The sequence below is a fragment of the Pinus tabuliformis genome, chromosome J (assembly GCF_031772625.1).
Source record: "Pinus tabuliformis cultivar Carrire ecotype Pingquan chromosome J, CPIR1, whole genome shotgun sequence".
NCBI lineage: Eukaryota > Viridiplantae > Streptophyta > Pinopsida > Pinales > Pinaceae > Pinus > Pinus tabuliformis.
In genome coordinates, this window is record NC_142295.1 from 1,455,206,738 (window position 1) to 1,455,220,760 (window position 14,023).

The 14,023-nt window shown below is 39.1% G+C and overlaps 1 protein-coding gene across 1 annotated transcript in view; it reads left to right on the forward strand.

Annotated features, from left to right (window-relative positions):
* The window catches only part of LOC149232853 (pectate lyase-like), a 57,441-nt gene extending 44,282 nt beyond the window's left edge, over window positions 1–13,159 (forward strand). The window contains exons 3-7 of the mRNA XM_089382017.1: window positions 5,874–5,926; window positions 11,538–12,168; window positions 12,273–12,376; window positions 12,697–12,835; window positions 12,938–13,159. Coding sequence (XP_089238143.1) covers window positions 5,874–5,926; window positions 11,538–12,168; window positions 12,273–12,376; window positions 12,697–12,835; window positions 12,938–13,159 — 1,149 coding nt within the window. The remainder of the gene's footprint in view (window positions 1–5,873; window positions 5,927–11,537; window positions 12,169–12,272; window positions 12,377–12,696; window positions 12,836–12,937) is intronic.
* Window positions 13,160–14,023: the final 864 nt, after the last annotated feature.

The following is a 14,023-nucleotide window of genomic DNA, read 5'->3' on the forward strand; positions in this document are numbered from 1 at the left end:
GAACTTCAGGTATAGGGTAGGTTTCCGCAAAGGATAAATGACTGGTCTTACACACCTATCCATTTAGGAAAATGGTATTAGACCGGAATAAGATACCTCTGTTAGAAGGTAGGCCTTTCCTGATAGAACAAATGTTTTGTCTACAAATTGAAGGGTAACCTAGAAAGGTAGGCATTTCCCAATAGAACAAGTGTTCTGTCTGCAAATTGAGGAGTAACCTTGGAAACTCTACTTTGCTATACCTAGGGGCATGCAAACTTTTTGCGTGATATTGAAAAGAGACCATTTAGTTTCTTAGTTTGTAGGTTCTTAACCCTTTAAACTCGTAGGATTGGTCATTCCTAGCTTAGATAATAAAAGGAGTCAGAGCATAATTCTGAATGGTGCAAGATCCTTAAAAAATGAACCTATCGATGAGACATCCTTATTATACGACTGGCACAAGCAGTTTTACGCAAAGTTCAAGCTCGTTAAAAATTAAACCTAGCAATGAGCATATGTTCCACCAGAGTTTAAGCTCATTAAAAAATGAAACCAGCTCTAGTAAATAACCATTGTGAATGCATTATCATCATCTTTTGAGCCTTGGTCGTGTTCTTACCATCACCTCCACTCTGTTGTTGCCGATCATTCGCCTCCATTTGATTGTTTACCACTTTTGAGGAACAACTGCGACGAGCGATACTATTAGCCACCTTTTTACACTGTCGTGATTGGAAAGTTACAAACCTTACCTGGAACTAGCTGCTATCTGAAAACATCACTCGTTCCTCAAAAAATGAGTCTCCTTTAAGCTCTTTTCATCTGACTCGTAAAATATGAAAACATTGCCAAGCGATTGGCCTCTCCAGCTCGTTAAAGTGATTGGAAGTGCTATCCCTCCTCTAGATTTTAATCTTTTTGGACTTGAGGGATTATTACATAAAAAGATCGAGCGTTTTTCTTGTTCGGCTCATTAAAACTATCGAAAAGTCATCCCTTTCATATTGTTTTATACTTTTTCGGAATTAACGGATTATATTATGGAAAAGGAATATCAGAGTCTTCTTTCTGTCTCTTTTTAGAATCTCTAAAATTGAAAAGGACCGAGTTATCCTTGTCGTTAAACTCATTAAAACAATAGCGACAAACTTGTCCATTCAGACAAGAGTGAGTTTCACTGTTGCTAGGCTCGTTAAAACATAGCAACGGGTTTGCCCGAAGGGCAAATTATAGAACAAGCATATGCTATCCTCCTCAAGCTTGACAAAAATAAAGAGGTATTGGTTAGAAATGACTGGGGAAAATTCGGAAGAAAACTTAAAGAAACTTTATTGGTAGCAGCTCGCTCTTAAACATGACACTTTCACTCCATCACCATGATTGAGTCGGGTTGGGTTATTTCATTCACTGGTCATATCACCATTGGTCCACCGTACCATCCACTTTTAGGGTTAATGCTACCAATCCATTTTAGTGTCTCTGATATGTTCAAGAGAAGTCACTCAGAGAATTCACCTACCCATCTTGTGTCTCATCCGCTACAATACCTTCATGCTTCATTCTTTCGTGACCGCCACCCTGAACCTTGTATCATCAATCGTTTTCACTTATACAAAATCATTTTCTCCATTCCATGTCGTAGATGTGGGATCCATTAATGCCCTCCTATGATGGGTCACTTCTTGTCGACATCAGCTCATTATCCAAGAAGCTGACCTAGGGACAACCCTTACAGTACATTGAAGCTTGCATGCCTCAATGGCAAGTTTCTCACTTCCAGCGACAGGTTTACACTAATGGCCTTCGACCGAAAGATTTTGCGTGGTGTTCGACATCAATTCATGTATTCGTACCACGTGAATTGTACTGCAGTACCTTGAGGTTCATTATCATTATTGGTGATTCCTCTCGCGCCTGTTAACAGCTCACATCATTGGCTGGTAATCAAGCGATGTCCTTCCATGTTCGACATCAAACCATCTTTTCACATGGATCGACTTGTAGGTTCGAGTGAATATTGAACGAGTTTTTTGAAGACCCCAGATCTAGTTTCATCCATCCGGGCTGCGATATATTTAGGAAAATAAAGACATCAAATTTGCATTATTGCTGCATAGATAATCATCCAAACTAAGGGATGATGGCTCTACTAGAATCATCAGTCTGCACACAGAAGGTTGTTTGTCCTATGTACATGAAAATGAATTTATCAAATCTCAGCATGCAAATGCCCGCCTCAGCTAGATCATGAAAATATTGTGAATATAATGTATTGTATTGTATCTTATTACACGTCACCTTCCAGTGCGAAAAACCTCGGATCCTCATTATAAAGCATTTCACCTGACATCAAAAGATTTACGACCTCATGCTTTAGGGGGAAACTATTCTAGACATATTTGGGCACTACAACCCCAATCACATATGTCCATAAACCAAGGGCTTCTAAGTCCCTAAAAGTGTTGTTTCATACCCTAAAGGAGCAAGGTCAGCTGATTACATCATCTCCCAGAAGTTTTCCATGAAAAACCACTCAAAACTGGTCAAAAAAGGACCATACAGACTGCCTAGTGCAAAGGGTGCAATGCATCTCACCTGCCACATGCAAAAAGTGCAATGCATACTGTAAATCCCTTCTATAGGGTGCGATGAGAGAGAGTAGACAAATGGCACAAGAAGTTTGCTAAGTGGAGAACTTGAAAATCTTGTAGAAGTTGCTCATTTGACACTTGCCTCCCTGATTTTGCCCAAGGATGAGTAAGAGATCATCAAATCTCCAAGTGGAACCAAGAACTATCAAAGAGATGACACTAATCAAAATCCTAGAAGCTGACTCACCCCCCTGCAAATATCTATAAATGGATCCCTCATCCCAGAGATCCAAAGGTTGGAATTTGGTAATTTGCAAAGAGGTGCTGCTAGTTTCTCTTTGATGACATTGTTGGGTGATCTTGCTTTATGTGAGGTGAAGACGACTTTCAAGCTCGGAGGATGGCATTGGGTCAAACCAAGTGGTTGTAATCCTCTCTTCTACTACTTTTACTAATAAAGCTATTTGAGTTTTCCTCCATATTCTTGTGTATCTCTGAATATTGTGTTGATATATGCATTTGTATGGTCAATATATATCTGATCCTATATTGTTTACAGTGAAAGATCTCTATGCTTTGATGGTATTATGCTGCTATGAATCTACAGGTGCTCTTTGAAGCTGGACAAGCAAGGAAGTAGTGGCGAGATTCTGTCAAAGGGGAAAGGAAACAAGCAAAGAGCCAAGCGGAAGACTGAGTTTGGTACTCTCTGCTTCTTTGTCATCTCTCTATCGTAAAGGAAAAACAAGTGACTTTAATATATTTTTTTCTAAGATAGCTACCTATCTTAGTGGGACTAGCAGCTCTGAATAGACACTAGATTTCCATATAACACTAAGCTAACAGTACATGGGTCATCTCACATGAATTGATACTTCCAATGAAGCCATCGGTGCATTGGTTCACCCATGTCGATGAAGGCATGGTTGTTGAACAAGGCAGCTATGTGAACAGGCAAACAAGAAAGATATAACAGTGAAGGCAAACACACTCCGAGCTTATAAGTGACCATAGAAAAAATATGAGTGAAAGTGCATGACATGCATTCTGTGGTGCCGACATAATGTTGTGCTACACCACTTGTAGATGTTCAGTGTATGCATTCCCTTGACTATGACATGAAAGCAAATGTGAGAAAGGTAGACCGCTTTTATTGTGTATGTGTTCTTTCTGTGTAAGATTCCTCCAATGCATGAGCGATGGGATCATGTAGTCCGAGTGGAGGAAGTGAAATATGGGTGTGTGGTTGATCTTTAGTGCAAAGCAGAGAGTGATGAGGAGTCTTGAGTGTTTCAACAATTTCCTGACTAGAAGTGAGACCAACCTCAGGACATCAAGGGCCTGACACAACCATCAGCTTGGGCTGAAGTGCCTCAACAGTCTGGGGGTTTCGACCTCATGGATAGATAGATCATCATAGACCAGTGCCTTGTATAGATTAACAATGGTTGAATCAACATCGTGATCAGATGAGGAAGTGAATAGATCACAACAACCAAGATCAGAAAATTCAAGATGTTTGTTGGCATCCTCATGATTTTATTAACTGGGCAGAGGGGCAGATGCGAAGCAAAGATGTTCACCCTCTGTGTTTTCAAGAAGATAGATGACAAATTGGATGGATTTTCTGAGGAAGATGTGTCCTCTCCGCACTGTAATGAAAAACTGACATTCGAGGGGTCCTTTGGATTATCGGAAGTAGAAGCATCTCGAAATGAGTTTTCACAAGGGAAATCAAGAGTGGAAAAATCACAAGGGATGTCAGGATTAAACTGATGAGTCACAACTAGAAGGGAGTCATCCTTCACCGTGGGTTCTTCTTTATATTCCCGCACACACTCATCATTAATGGTAGCACAGGTTGGGTACATAACACCAACTTCATGAGTAGCTTGATCCTCATTCACAAGAGGTGAGGAGTCTGGAATGGGAGAACATAAGACAGTACAATCCGGAGGATCAACAGAACAGGATGACAGAGGTCGAGGGAAAGATTCCACATGACAATCAACATGCTTGCTAGCCAAATCTGCACAAATCTCAAGAGCACGTGGGGTGGGAGTGTGTGACAGTTCAACAGAGGCATGTGCATGATCTCCCACATCATTTCATGGTGGTTGAGCTATTTGGTGAGGTGAAGGCGAATAGTCACTTGTGACAGCGACTGTGCCTGCTTGTGATTGCGCAGATCCATCACCGAAGTGTGCTAAGTGGGGTTCGGATATGTGAACAAGATAATCAAATCTTCCATCAAGAAATTCCCAATCAATATCATCTTCCGGGAATCGTTATGCAAGATTACAAAAGCACATATAAAATTGTTCAATAGATTCATCGAGTGCTTTTCATAATTCCATAATTTCTTTATTGAGTGCTTGACATTGAAGTGATTGAAAGCATGATTTATCTCTGCGACCAGATGAGCAAGAGAATGAATGGATTTTTTGGGAAGCGTGGAACACCACTGCATGGGGTGCCCTTGAAGCATGCAAATGAATAGTGCACGACTCATGTATTCCTCAAAGAATCCATGTCTTTCGCATGAGCCTACAATGCCGAATGCGTGCCTTACTAAGACTACATAGCCTCCACCATCAAATGTTTTATGAGACAAGTTATCTGGGATCTTTTCCGAGATAGTGAAGTCATTTCCAGAGGACATGCACTCCGTAAGAGCAACTCGGTTGGTAGTCACGATAGATGTGTAGAGATTGAAAAAAGATGTGAGGAATCAGCTTGTCATCTGGCCCTCCTTCTAGAGCAAAAATGTTGATGGTGTTGGACCCACCAAGATGTAAGGGAATCTCCCCGTAAGAAGTCCCAATTAGACTTCAGACCATTTGGTGTAGGAGTCCCAATAGTGAGTCATAAAGCAATGCCTTGACCGTGATGTCGGATAGAGGCAAGTAAGATAACTTTGTCAGTAGCAAGGGTGTGACTGTTGCAGTGAGTCAAAGAAGGTGTATGAGAGTTTCTAACATAGGTGGGTGATATGAGGGTGAAGGTGAGTTCTAGGTTCAAAGGGATCAGTCCCAACTTGGATAGGAACAAACACAACACACGACATACACATTTTCTGGTGGAGTAGTCCACTCGGATGTGGTAGTCACAACATACAATGTAAGATAACACGTACAACACTCATGGATCAGTCCGAACGAGTGCAACGGTTGTTATAGAAAGGTTCACGTGAAAGGTCTGTCTGATGTCCGAAAGAGTAGTCGACACAGATGGGACAACATTAACAACATATACAACACATTTCCATTAATAGATTATGCATTACAACAAATGAATTAGTTCAGATGTAGAGCACAGGTTAAAGCAACATGCATTATAAGTGTTAAAAATCAGTCTTACAACATATACAATACATGTGTGAAAGCGTGTTGGCTGTTATTATATAAAGAAGTGTAAGTTCCAATTATACAATACATCCATGTAAACCTGCTAGCCCCAACAGTGGAATGTTACAGCCACATCCACCTACTCCTCCAAAAAGATGAACTAGCTCCGTGTAGTGGAGAAGCCAAGGCACATTACAATACTATCCAAGCTCTTTCCAAGATAGTCTTATCAGAAGCTTGGCTGACCAAAAGCCTATATAATGAGTTATGAGGGACTATTTATAGCAAAGGGTGGGGTGACCCTTGACATTCTCCTTTGTGACAGTTCAACTACCCTCATGACTCTTCAACTACTCTATGACTGTTACATCCAACTATTGACGCTTGACCTACACTTGACATGAATCAACATTACAATGCACATGTACTCATGTGAGAAAACATGGCTTGAGCAAGCGTTACAAGACATCACTAACACTCGGTCTGTTATGATGAGATCAATTCTTTGACATGCTTGTGATGGTGAAGGTGCTGAGCTAATGCTAAGCTTGGTCGTCCATGATGGTGTGGATGCACCTCATGGTGCCATCCTGCTGAAGAGAGCTATTGCCTCCATTGCAACCAGTGCATTGGTTCAGCCCCTTCATCCAACTTATCTACTAACATGTTGATGGTCTTCTTAGGTGCGGCTGAATTGGCAACACAATGATGAATAGTGTCTGTGTTAATCTTCAAGTGTGTGATGATGGTCATGCACATCAACTTGCTGAAGTACATGTTCAGCTCTAGTTGGACTTGCTTCTTGTCTTCACCTTGGTGAGTTTGTTAAATGGGTTGGATTGTATGCGTGTAGACAATGACTTGCATGCTGCTGAATCCCTTCCATACAATCAACAAAACTCCTCACCATGTTTGCTCTGTGTCAGTTGTTGGGATGGACCATTAACTTGTACCAACATAGTTTCATCCATGAGTGCATGTTGCGCCCAATGTTGTTCTGGTTCCTACTGCAACTCATTCGTCTGCCTGTGCAACTTCATTTTCTTCCTGAGTTGCTTCTTCAACACATGTAACTCCTTCTCTGTTGCATTCTTTATCTTCGAGTGATCTTCATGTCACGTCGTCACCTCATAGCATGAGTCTCCAAAGTTTCTTTCATTATCAGTGGATCTCCTTGATCTTGCAACTTTGTTCCACCTGTGTGTTGTCAAAAACCTTCCTCCTACAGTCATTGCATCTGCTCCATTCACTGCGTTCCCTGCATTCGGTATGTTGCCTTCAACTGTTGTTCACGATGTTGCTTGTTGTGATATCTTGATTTTCTTGTCTACGAATAACTTGATATCTTCATGAGTAGGCAAGTTCATAGACATTTGATCAACTGCATCTCTAGGTGTGCTCTGAATGGTGTCTTTGACTCCACTCTCTTGGAAACCATTGTACCTCCACTGTTGAGAGGCAGATGAGCACCTGCAATACCTGGAGACATGGAAACACTCGTGGCAAGCAATCTGTCATTCAAAAACCAAAATCAACTTGAGAACTGACTTACAACATACCTGTGTGACTGATCATGAATGTTGTGCAATATCAGGTGGGAGGTCGGGAGACCGACTGCCAAGACTACACAAGGCAGAGTGTGGGCTACTCAAAGATTGATTGACTGCTCAAACTGTGTAATGCATAGTCCAGTCAGGTTGCTGACTGCTGGAATTGCGCAATCTGCAATCTGAGTTGGCAATGGTTGTGGGCTCAGTCACTGCATTGCACAGTTTTCTTAGCCATCAGTCACTCTCCCTCAGGATTGTGCAAAGCAGGCCTGGGGAACAACTTCTAGGTAGAAATGTGCATTTCTAGAGGGGAAGGTAGAGCCTTCCCTCTTAGGATTGCGTAATCCTTTCTTGGTGAGGCTCTTGGTGAGGTAGAGTCTCGGCAGAGGTTGGCCAGACTCGCCGACAGGCAACTAAAAGTGAATGTGAGTGTGAATGCATGTTGATACTGAGTGTAAGCATAAGTGAATGATCCTGCATGCAAATGGTGAATGACAAATTTAGAAAATGGAACAACATGCATGTGGGTGAGACAAGTCACCAAATGGTCACGAAAAATAGTTTCATGCATGCGACAACAGTGAGATGTTGGCGAAAACTGAAATGGTGCTAGGACAAGCTAATATACATGTAAACAACAGCAAGTGTTCAAATAAATCAAGCAAATAGTGCTCACACAAGCAAAAACACAAAAAATGATAGAAATGCAAAACAAGGCATGGAAAGCGGGCTCACCCCAAAAAAACTAAGCTGAATGTGCCAACTACTCCTAGATGTGATGTGGGATGTCAGAGCTACCAGGTTGATGTGAGGAATTAGCTCTACAACATCTAATTGATGAATTTTGATAACATCGAGGTTGTGACGTGCATGCCAAAAATCTAGGGAAAACGACACTTGGTGGGAGGTTTCTAAAATGATCCTTGCATGTAACCTCCAAATGCTAAACATAGATCCGTGAAACAAGGGATACCTTTTCATGTTTCCTTGGGAGAAGTAGCCCATGCATGCGAGTCTGTTTTACTCGGTCCCAGAGGGAACCGGTCAACTCAGCTGCACATGCAAGAGACTGCTTGACTACTTGAAGGAAATGCGCATTTTTGGCTGGGAACTGGGCTGACTGCCCATGAGATTTGCACAATTTCTGGGCAGAGCAGCTGACTACTGCCCAAATTTGTGCAAATTCTGGGCTAAGCAGCCGTGATGGGGAAAATTGTGCAATTCTTGCTCGGAGTGTTGACTCGTAAAATTGCATAATCTTGGAGCCGAGGAGGCTACGATACAGGATTGCGCAATTTCTGGAGGGAACGCTCATTAACCTCGAGAAATGCGTAATTTTCTTGAGGAAGCTGCTGAGCATTCAGTTGGACCAAGTTCGGGTGAACAACCTGTGAGGGGAATGGATCAAGGTGTGATTGAGAGGCTGCCTTTGTGCAAGAAAAACACTAAAGTTTGTGAACTTGACGAAGCAAGGCAAGCTGCTGTGAAGGTTTGAAGGGAGGCTCCAAAATAATGCTAAGGAAAATTTTGGGATAGTGGTTGTAGCCACTACAACACTATGAGAATACTATGAAATTATTTTGGGAATGCCCATAGTGCTCTTTTCCCTAACTCATCCCAAGCCCAAGATAAAGGATACATATCCTTTGTAATATTAATGCTTTGAACAACATTTATGAAACTATGCAAGATTCCTAGGGAATATGGGAAGAAGGTAACATAATTTTTATTTTCATAAAACATATGCATTAGTATTATTCTCCAACATCCCATTTGAGTATTTAATACATTTTCAAGAGATAAAGTGAACAATAAATATCTAAATAGGAATTAAGATAATTGGTGGTTTTAGTGAGTAATTCCATTTAGTTTTTTGTTTTGATGAATAGTGGAAAGTTCCAAATCATAAAGATATTAGTAAGCAATCAATGAAATCATGGATGTAAAGGTTTATAATGCAAATAGGGTCTCTTTATTGCTTCCACATTGTTATAATATTATTAACCTTCAAACAAACGCTTCAACATCTACTGCAATTTCTTGTTTGGTAATAAGATCTAAAATGAATATAAATCACATGCTCAACTTATGCTCAAAATATGAGCATAAGATACATTGCCTAGGTATGATATCTATACAGTGAAAAAAACCAATTTAAATAACACAAATGGAGATTTCATCTCAATTTTTCTGTGAGATTCGAGCACGGAATGTCCAAAATATCTCATTAAAGACAACTCCTACATAGATTACATTCTCTTTGATATCAATATTCATGAGAAAATTTGATTTTGTGGTTGTCTTTAAAATTTTATAGTTATTCTTAAGATTTTGAAATTCTCAATAATTATGAATTATTATTATTATTAATGTATATATAAACAGGTCAAAACGTTATTTTTGAAAATTGCAAAATATATTTATTATCATTATTTTTATAAAAATTCAGAGTAATAAAACATATTTATTATTAATCTTTATAAAAAAATTCAACTTATTTATAATTTTTTTTTATTTTAATCTTTACAAAAAAATTCAACTTATTTATAATTTTTTTTTATTTTTATTTTTTTTAATATATGTATTAAAAAAAAAATTGACTAAGCAGTGTTTGAATAGTTGTCTTTTTTTATGGTGAAAATGGATTCAGCACCATCAAAAACATCTAGCACACCTAAAATGTTGAAGTTTAACAACTATAACTTGGATTTACAAAAATCCTTGCCACATTTTCTCTAAATATAACCTTAATTTCCACAACTTTCTAAGAAATTCCTTCAACTATATTAGTTTATCTTTTATTTAAAATAAATATATTTTGAAGTGGATACCTCTTACTCCGCAGTTAAATTACAATTACTTTTCGAAATGGAAAACTTACGTATATATATACACGCGTTCATCTTCAATTGAAGCTAAGAATATTTTCCAAATTTTATACTACTGTCATCTTAAGAGGTCAAAATTTAAGGTTCCAATGAATTTCGGTACACTATAGAGCTTTCATCTAGGTCAAATTTTAGGGTTCCAATGCATTTCGTTACACTATAGAGCCTTTCATCTACGTAAAGTGCATGTGGAAATTTAAAATTAAGTGAAGGAACATAAGCCTTCGCCTTAGACTGTGACACTGAAGTTTGATTTCTCTTACGGACGTTTGACTCATGGAATTCGTCCAGCTTGTCTGGTCTAAATTCATTCATTTTCCTTGTACTTGGACAATACATAGATGGACACTTGGCCGATTAGGAAAATACTGGATTAAGTTTTGAAATTGACGAAGTATATGGGAAATGATAAACTAATTAATGGATTGCCCAAAGCCTAATTTAGGTCTGTTGGTCAAGTGTCTATATCCTCAACTGAAGGTTCCTAGTTCTATAATACCATTGCCAAACCATAGATAAGCCTTAAACCTAAATTCCAAATACTGGCAAAAGTGAGTTGAAATGCTCCCTTTTCCCTGTTTTTCTTCTCGTTTTTACAATTTCCATTGCAATTCATATACCCAGAGATTTTAGAGCTGAGCAGTGCGCTTTCTTTAAAATTCCCATATAGTATTTTTCTTGCTTTTATATCTTCTAGTGCATTTCATATAGCCTGAGAGTTTGGACCTGCAGCATTGCCCTTTCTTCAAGAATTGTGAAGTGGGGAAAGGCAGCCGCCTGGTCTGGTGGGGAGTTCTGAAACATGATGTTCAATCAAAGTAGTATTTTGAATTGCATAACCTTGATTGCAATCCTTTGCATCTGTCGGCGGGCGCCTCATTGTTTGGCAACAAAGGCATTTGGAGAAGCAGCTGCTGCCAATATCAGCAGCCCCACCTCCGTTGCAGAAAAAGATGGACACGGTGCAGTGCAGACGGTCGAAAAGTAAGTAAAACCCCAACACCGCTACCTCTACATTTTTGATAGGGTTTAACATGAATTTTCTCCCATGATGCTGAATCGTTAAACATTTTATGTATTGTTTGAATTCAGTTGTTTCTTATTTGTTTGATATAACACAATGATCTATTTCTAATTCCTTTCTCATGTGATATGTCATTGCAGAAAGATTATTAACAGCACAAGACGAGAACTGACGTTTTTTTCACCCGCAACGGGTAACCCTATCGATGACTGTTGGATGGGGGACCCCAATTGGCGCCGAAACAGAAAAAGGCTAGCAGATTGTGGCGTTGGATTTGGCAAGGACGCCATTGGAGGCCGAGAGGGAAGGATTTATGTTGTTAGGGATCCTGGTGACGATCCCATGAATCCATGGCGAGGTACTCTGCGTTATGGGGTCATTCAGGAAAGGCCCCTGTGGATTATTTTCAAGAATGATATGGTGATCCAACTGAAAGAGGAGCTAGTCATGAACAGTTTCAAAACCCTAGATGGGCGAGGTGTCAACGTCCACATAACAAATGGTCCCTGTATCACCATGCAGAATGTGAGTAATATCATCATTCACGGCATTCACATTCATGATTGTAAGCCGCCAAATCGAGTAGGAAACGCCCCGGTGAGGGATTCTCCGACTCATTATGCGTTGAGATGGGTAGCAGATGGTGATGGGATTTCCATCATAGCTTCAACCCACATTTGGATCGACCATTGCTCCTTATCTAAATGCAGAGACGGTCTCATTGATGCTGTCAGTGGATCCACAGCCATTACAATTTCAAACAACTACTTCACTGATCACGACGAGGTTCCACATTCCATCCCATCTTAGTCTTATTTTCAGTGCTTTCTTCTTCGCGAACTATAACGCTGGTTATTTTGTTCTTATGTGTGTGTATTTGAGCACTGCAGGTAATGTTGTTAGGTAATGATGACAATAACATTCAAGACAAAACCATGCAAGTAACGATAGCTTATAACCATTTTGGAGAAGGTCTCGGACAAAGAATGCCAAGGTAAATAATGATATTAAATGGCATCTAGATTTTTAGAATATTTTGGTATCGGATTGATTGTTTCTATAAATGGTAAGTATCAACGGTAAATCTTTTAGAAGAATGTCAAAACAATAGCTTGTAGATTTTTGAAATATTTTGGAATTCAGTCTATAAATTGTAGTTGTTTGTATAAAGCTTTCCAAATCATATCTATTTAATCTCAAAATATTTACCAAATCTACCCTAAAGATAACACCCACGAAATAGTAATTGTGAAACATCTTGAATCTCAAGAATTGTTAATAAACCTTATTGATCATTTGAATGAATGCATGTAGGTGTCGACTTGGACACTTCCATGTTGTTAACAATGACTATACCCATTGGCAAATGTACGCCATAGGGGGAAGTGCAAACCCCACTATACTGAGTGAAGGAAATAGATTCTTAGCATCGGCAAATCCATATACTAAAGAGGTAATATTAACATCAATATTGTTTCTCTCAATGTTCATTTTTGGTTTTTGAAATGACCTTAAAATCTATAAATACATTATCATAAATTTGATTTGGTTTCAGGTGACGAGGCGATTAGCTGTGAACGCTAATGAAGGACTGCAATGGAACTGGATTTCGAAAAATGATGTGCTTCTTGACGGTGCTTTCTTCAAACAATCGGGACTATTTACTCAAACTTTAAGTGCGCAGAGTCTAAAACCGATGCCTGGGACCCTGGTAGGAGTCATAACTCGGAACGCAGGTGTACTCCGATGCGGGAAAGGGAGACAGAGTCGCTGCTAGATTCTCAGTTTGGTAAATGTCCAAGGCCACCATTCCCCTCAGCAATCTCAGTGACTTGGAACTGGATACAACAACAATAACAAGTCTGGATTTGCATGATTTAGTAGGTATTTTCTATTTCTGTGTTGTAATCATGTCAGTAGCGAGCTCAGAAGTGTTGTGGAGGCTCTGATTTGTGAAATAAAGAGGCCTCAATATACCATTAGCGACCTCAGTGGCTTGCTACTACATATGACATCGATATCAATTTATGATTACAGTAAACAAATAGTTTTTTGCTATATCTGTGTTGTTTTCATCATATGAGGAACAAGTGTAAAATTGTTGGGAGGCTATTGATTTTTTGGTTGTGATTAAAAATGTTTTGATGGTACGTTAACTTTGCTACTTTATTAGGTCTATGAGTACTAATATTAGGTCTATGCGTACTCATCATACCTTTTTCTTTTTCGAGGAAGAAAAATGCATTATTTTCCATATATAAAAGAAGTACATTTACATAGTTTTTGCAGTCTATTTCATTGGGTCTCTACAAAGAACAAAACAGAGTTTTACCAAAAAAGGTCTAAAATCTGAAACTTTAATACTATCATCCTCTATCCTTCATCTATTGTTTAGCATATAGACAAAATTTAAAAAGCCAAGTGCTTTCATTACAAAATATTATAAAATAGGAAAATCTAAGAAGTAGGAATGGTGCAAGTAGTAGTTCTGGAGTAGTGGTTATATTTGGCATAGTGAATGACCACATGTAGTTCCTTTTACCATAGTAAGTCAGGAATGGTATTATGCTCTCTGTAGATATGTTTGAAGTGGTTGAGTTGAAATGTTCCAATCATAATGCCTATTCCCTTCATCCAATAT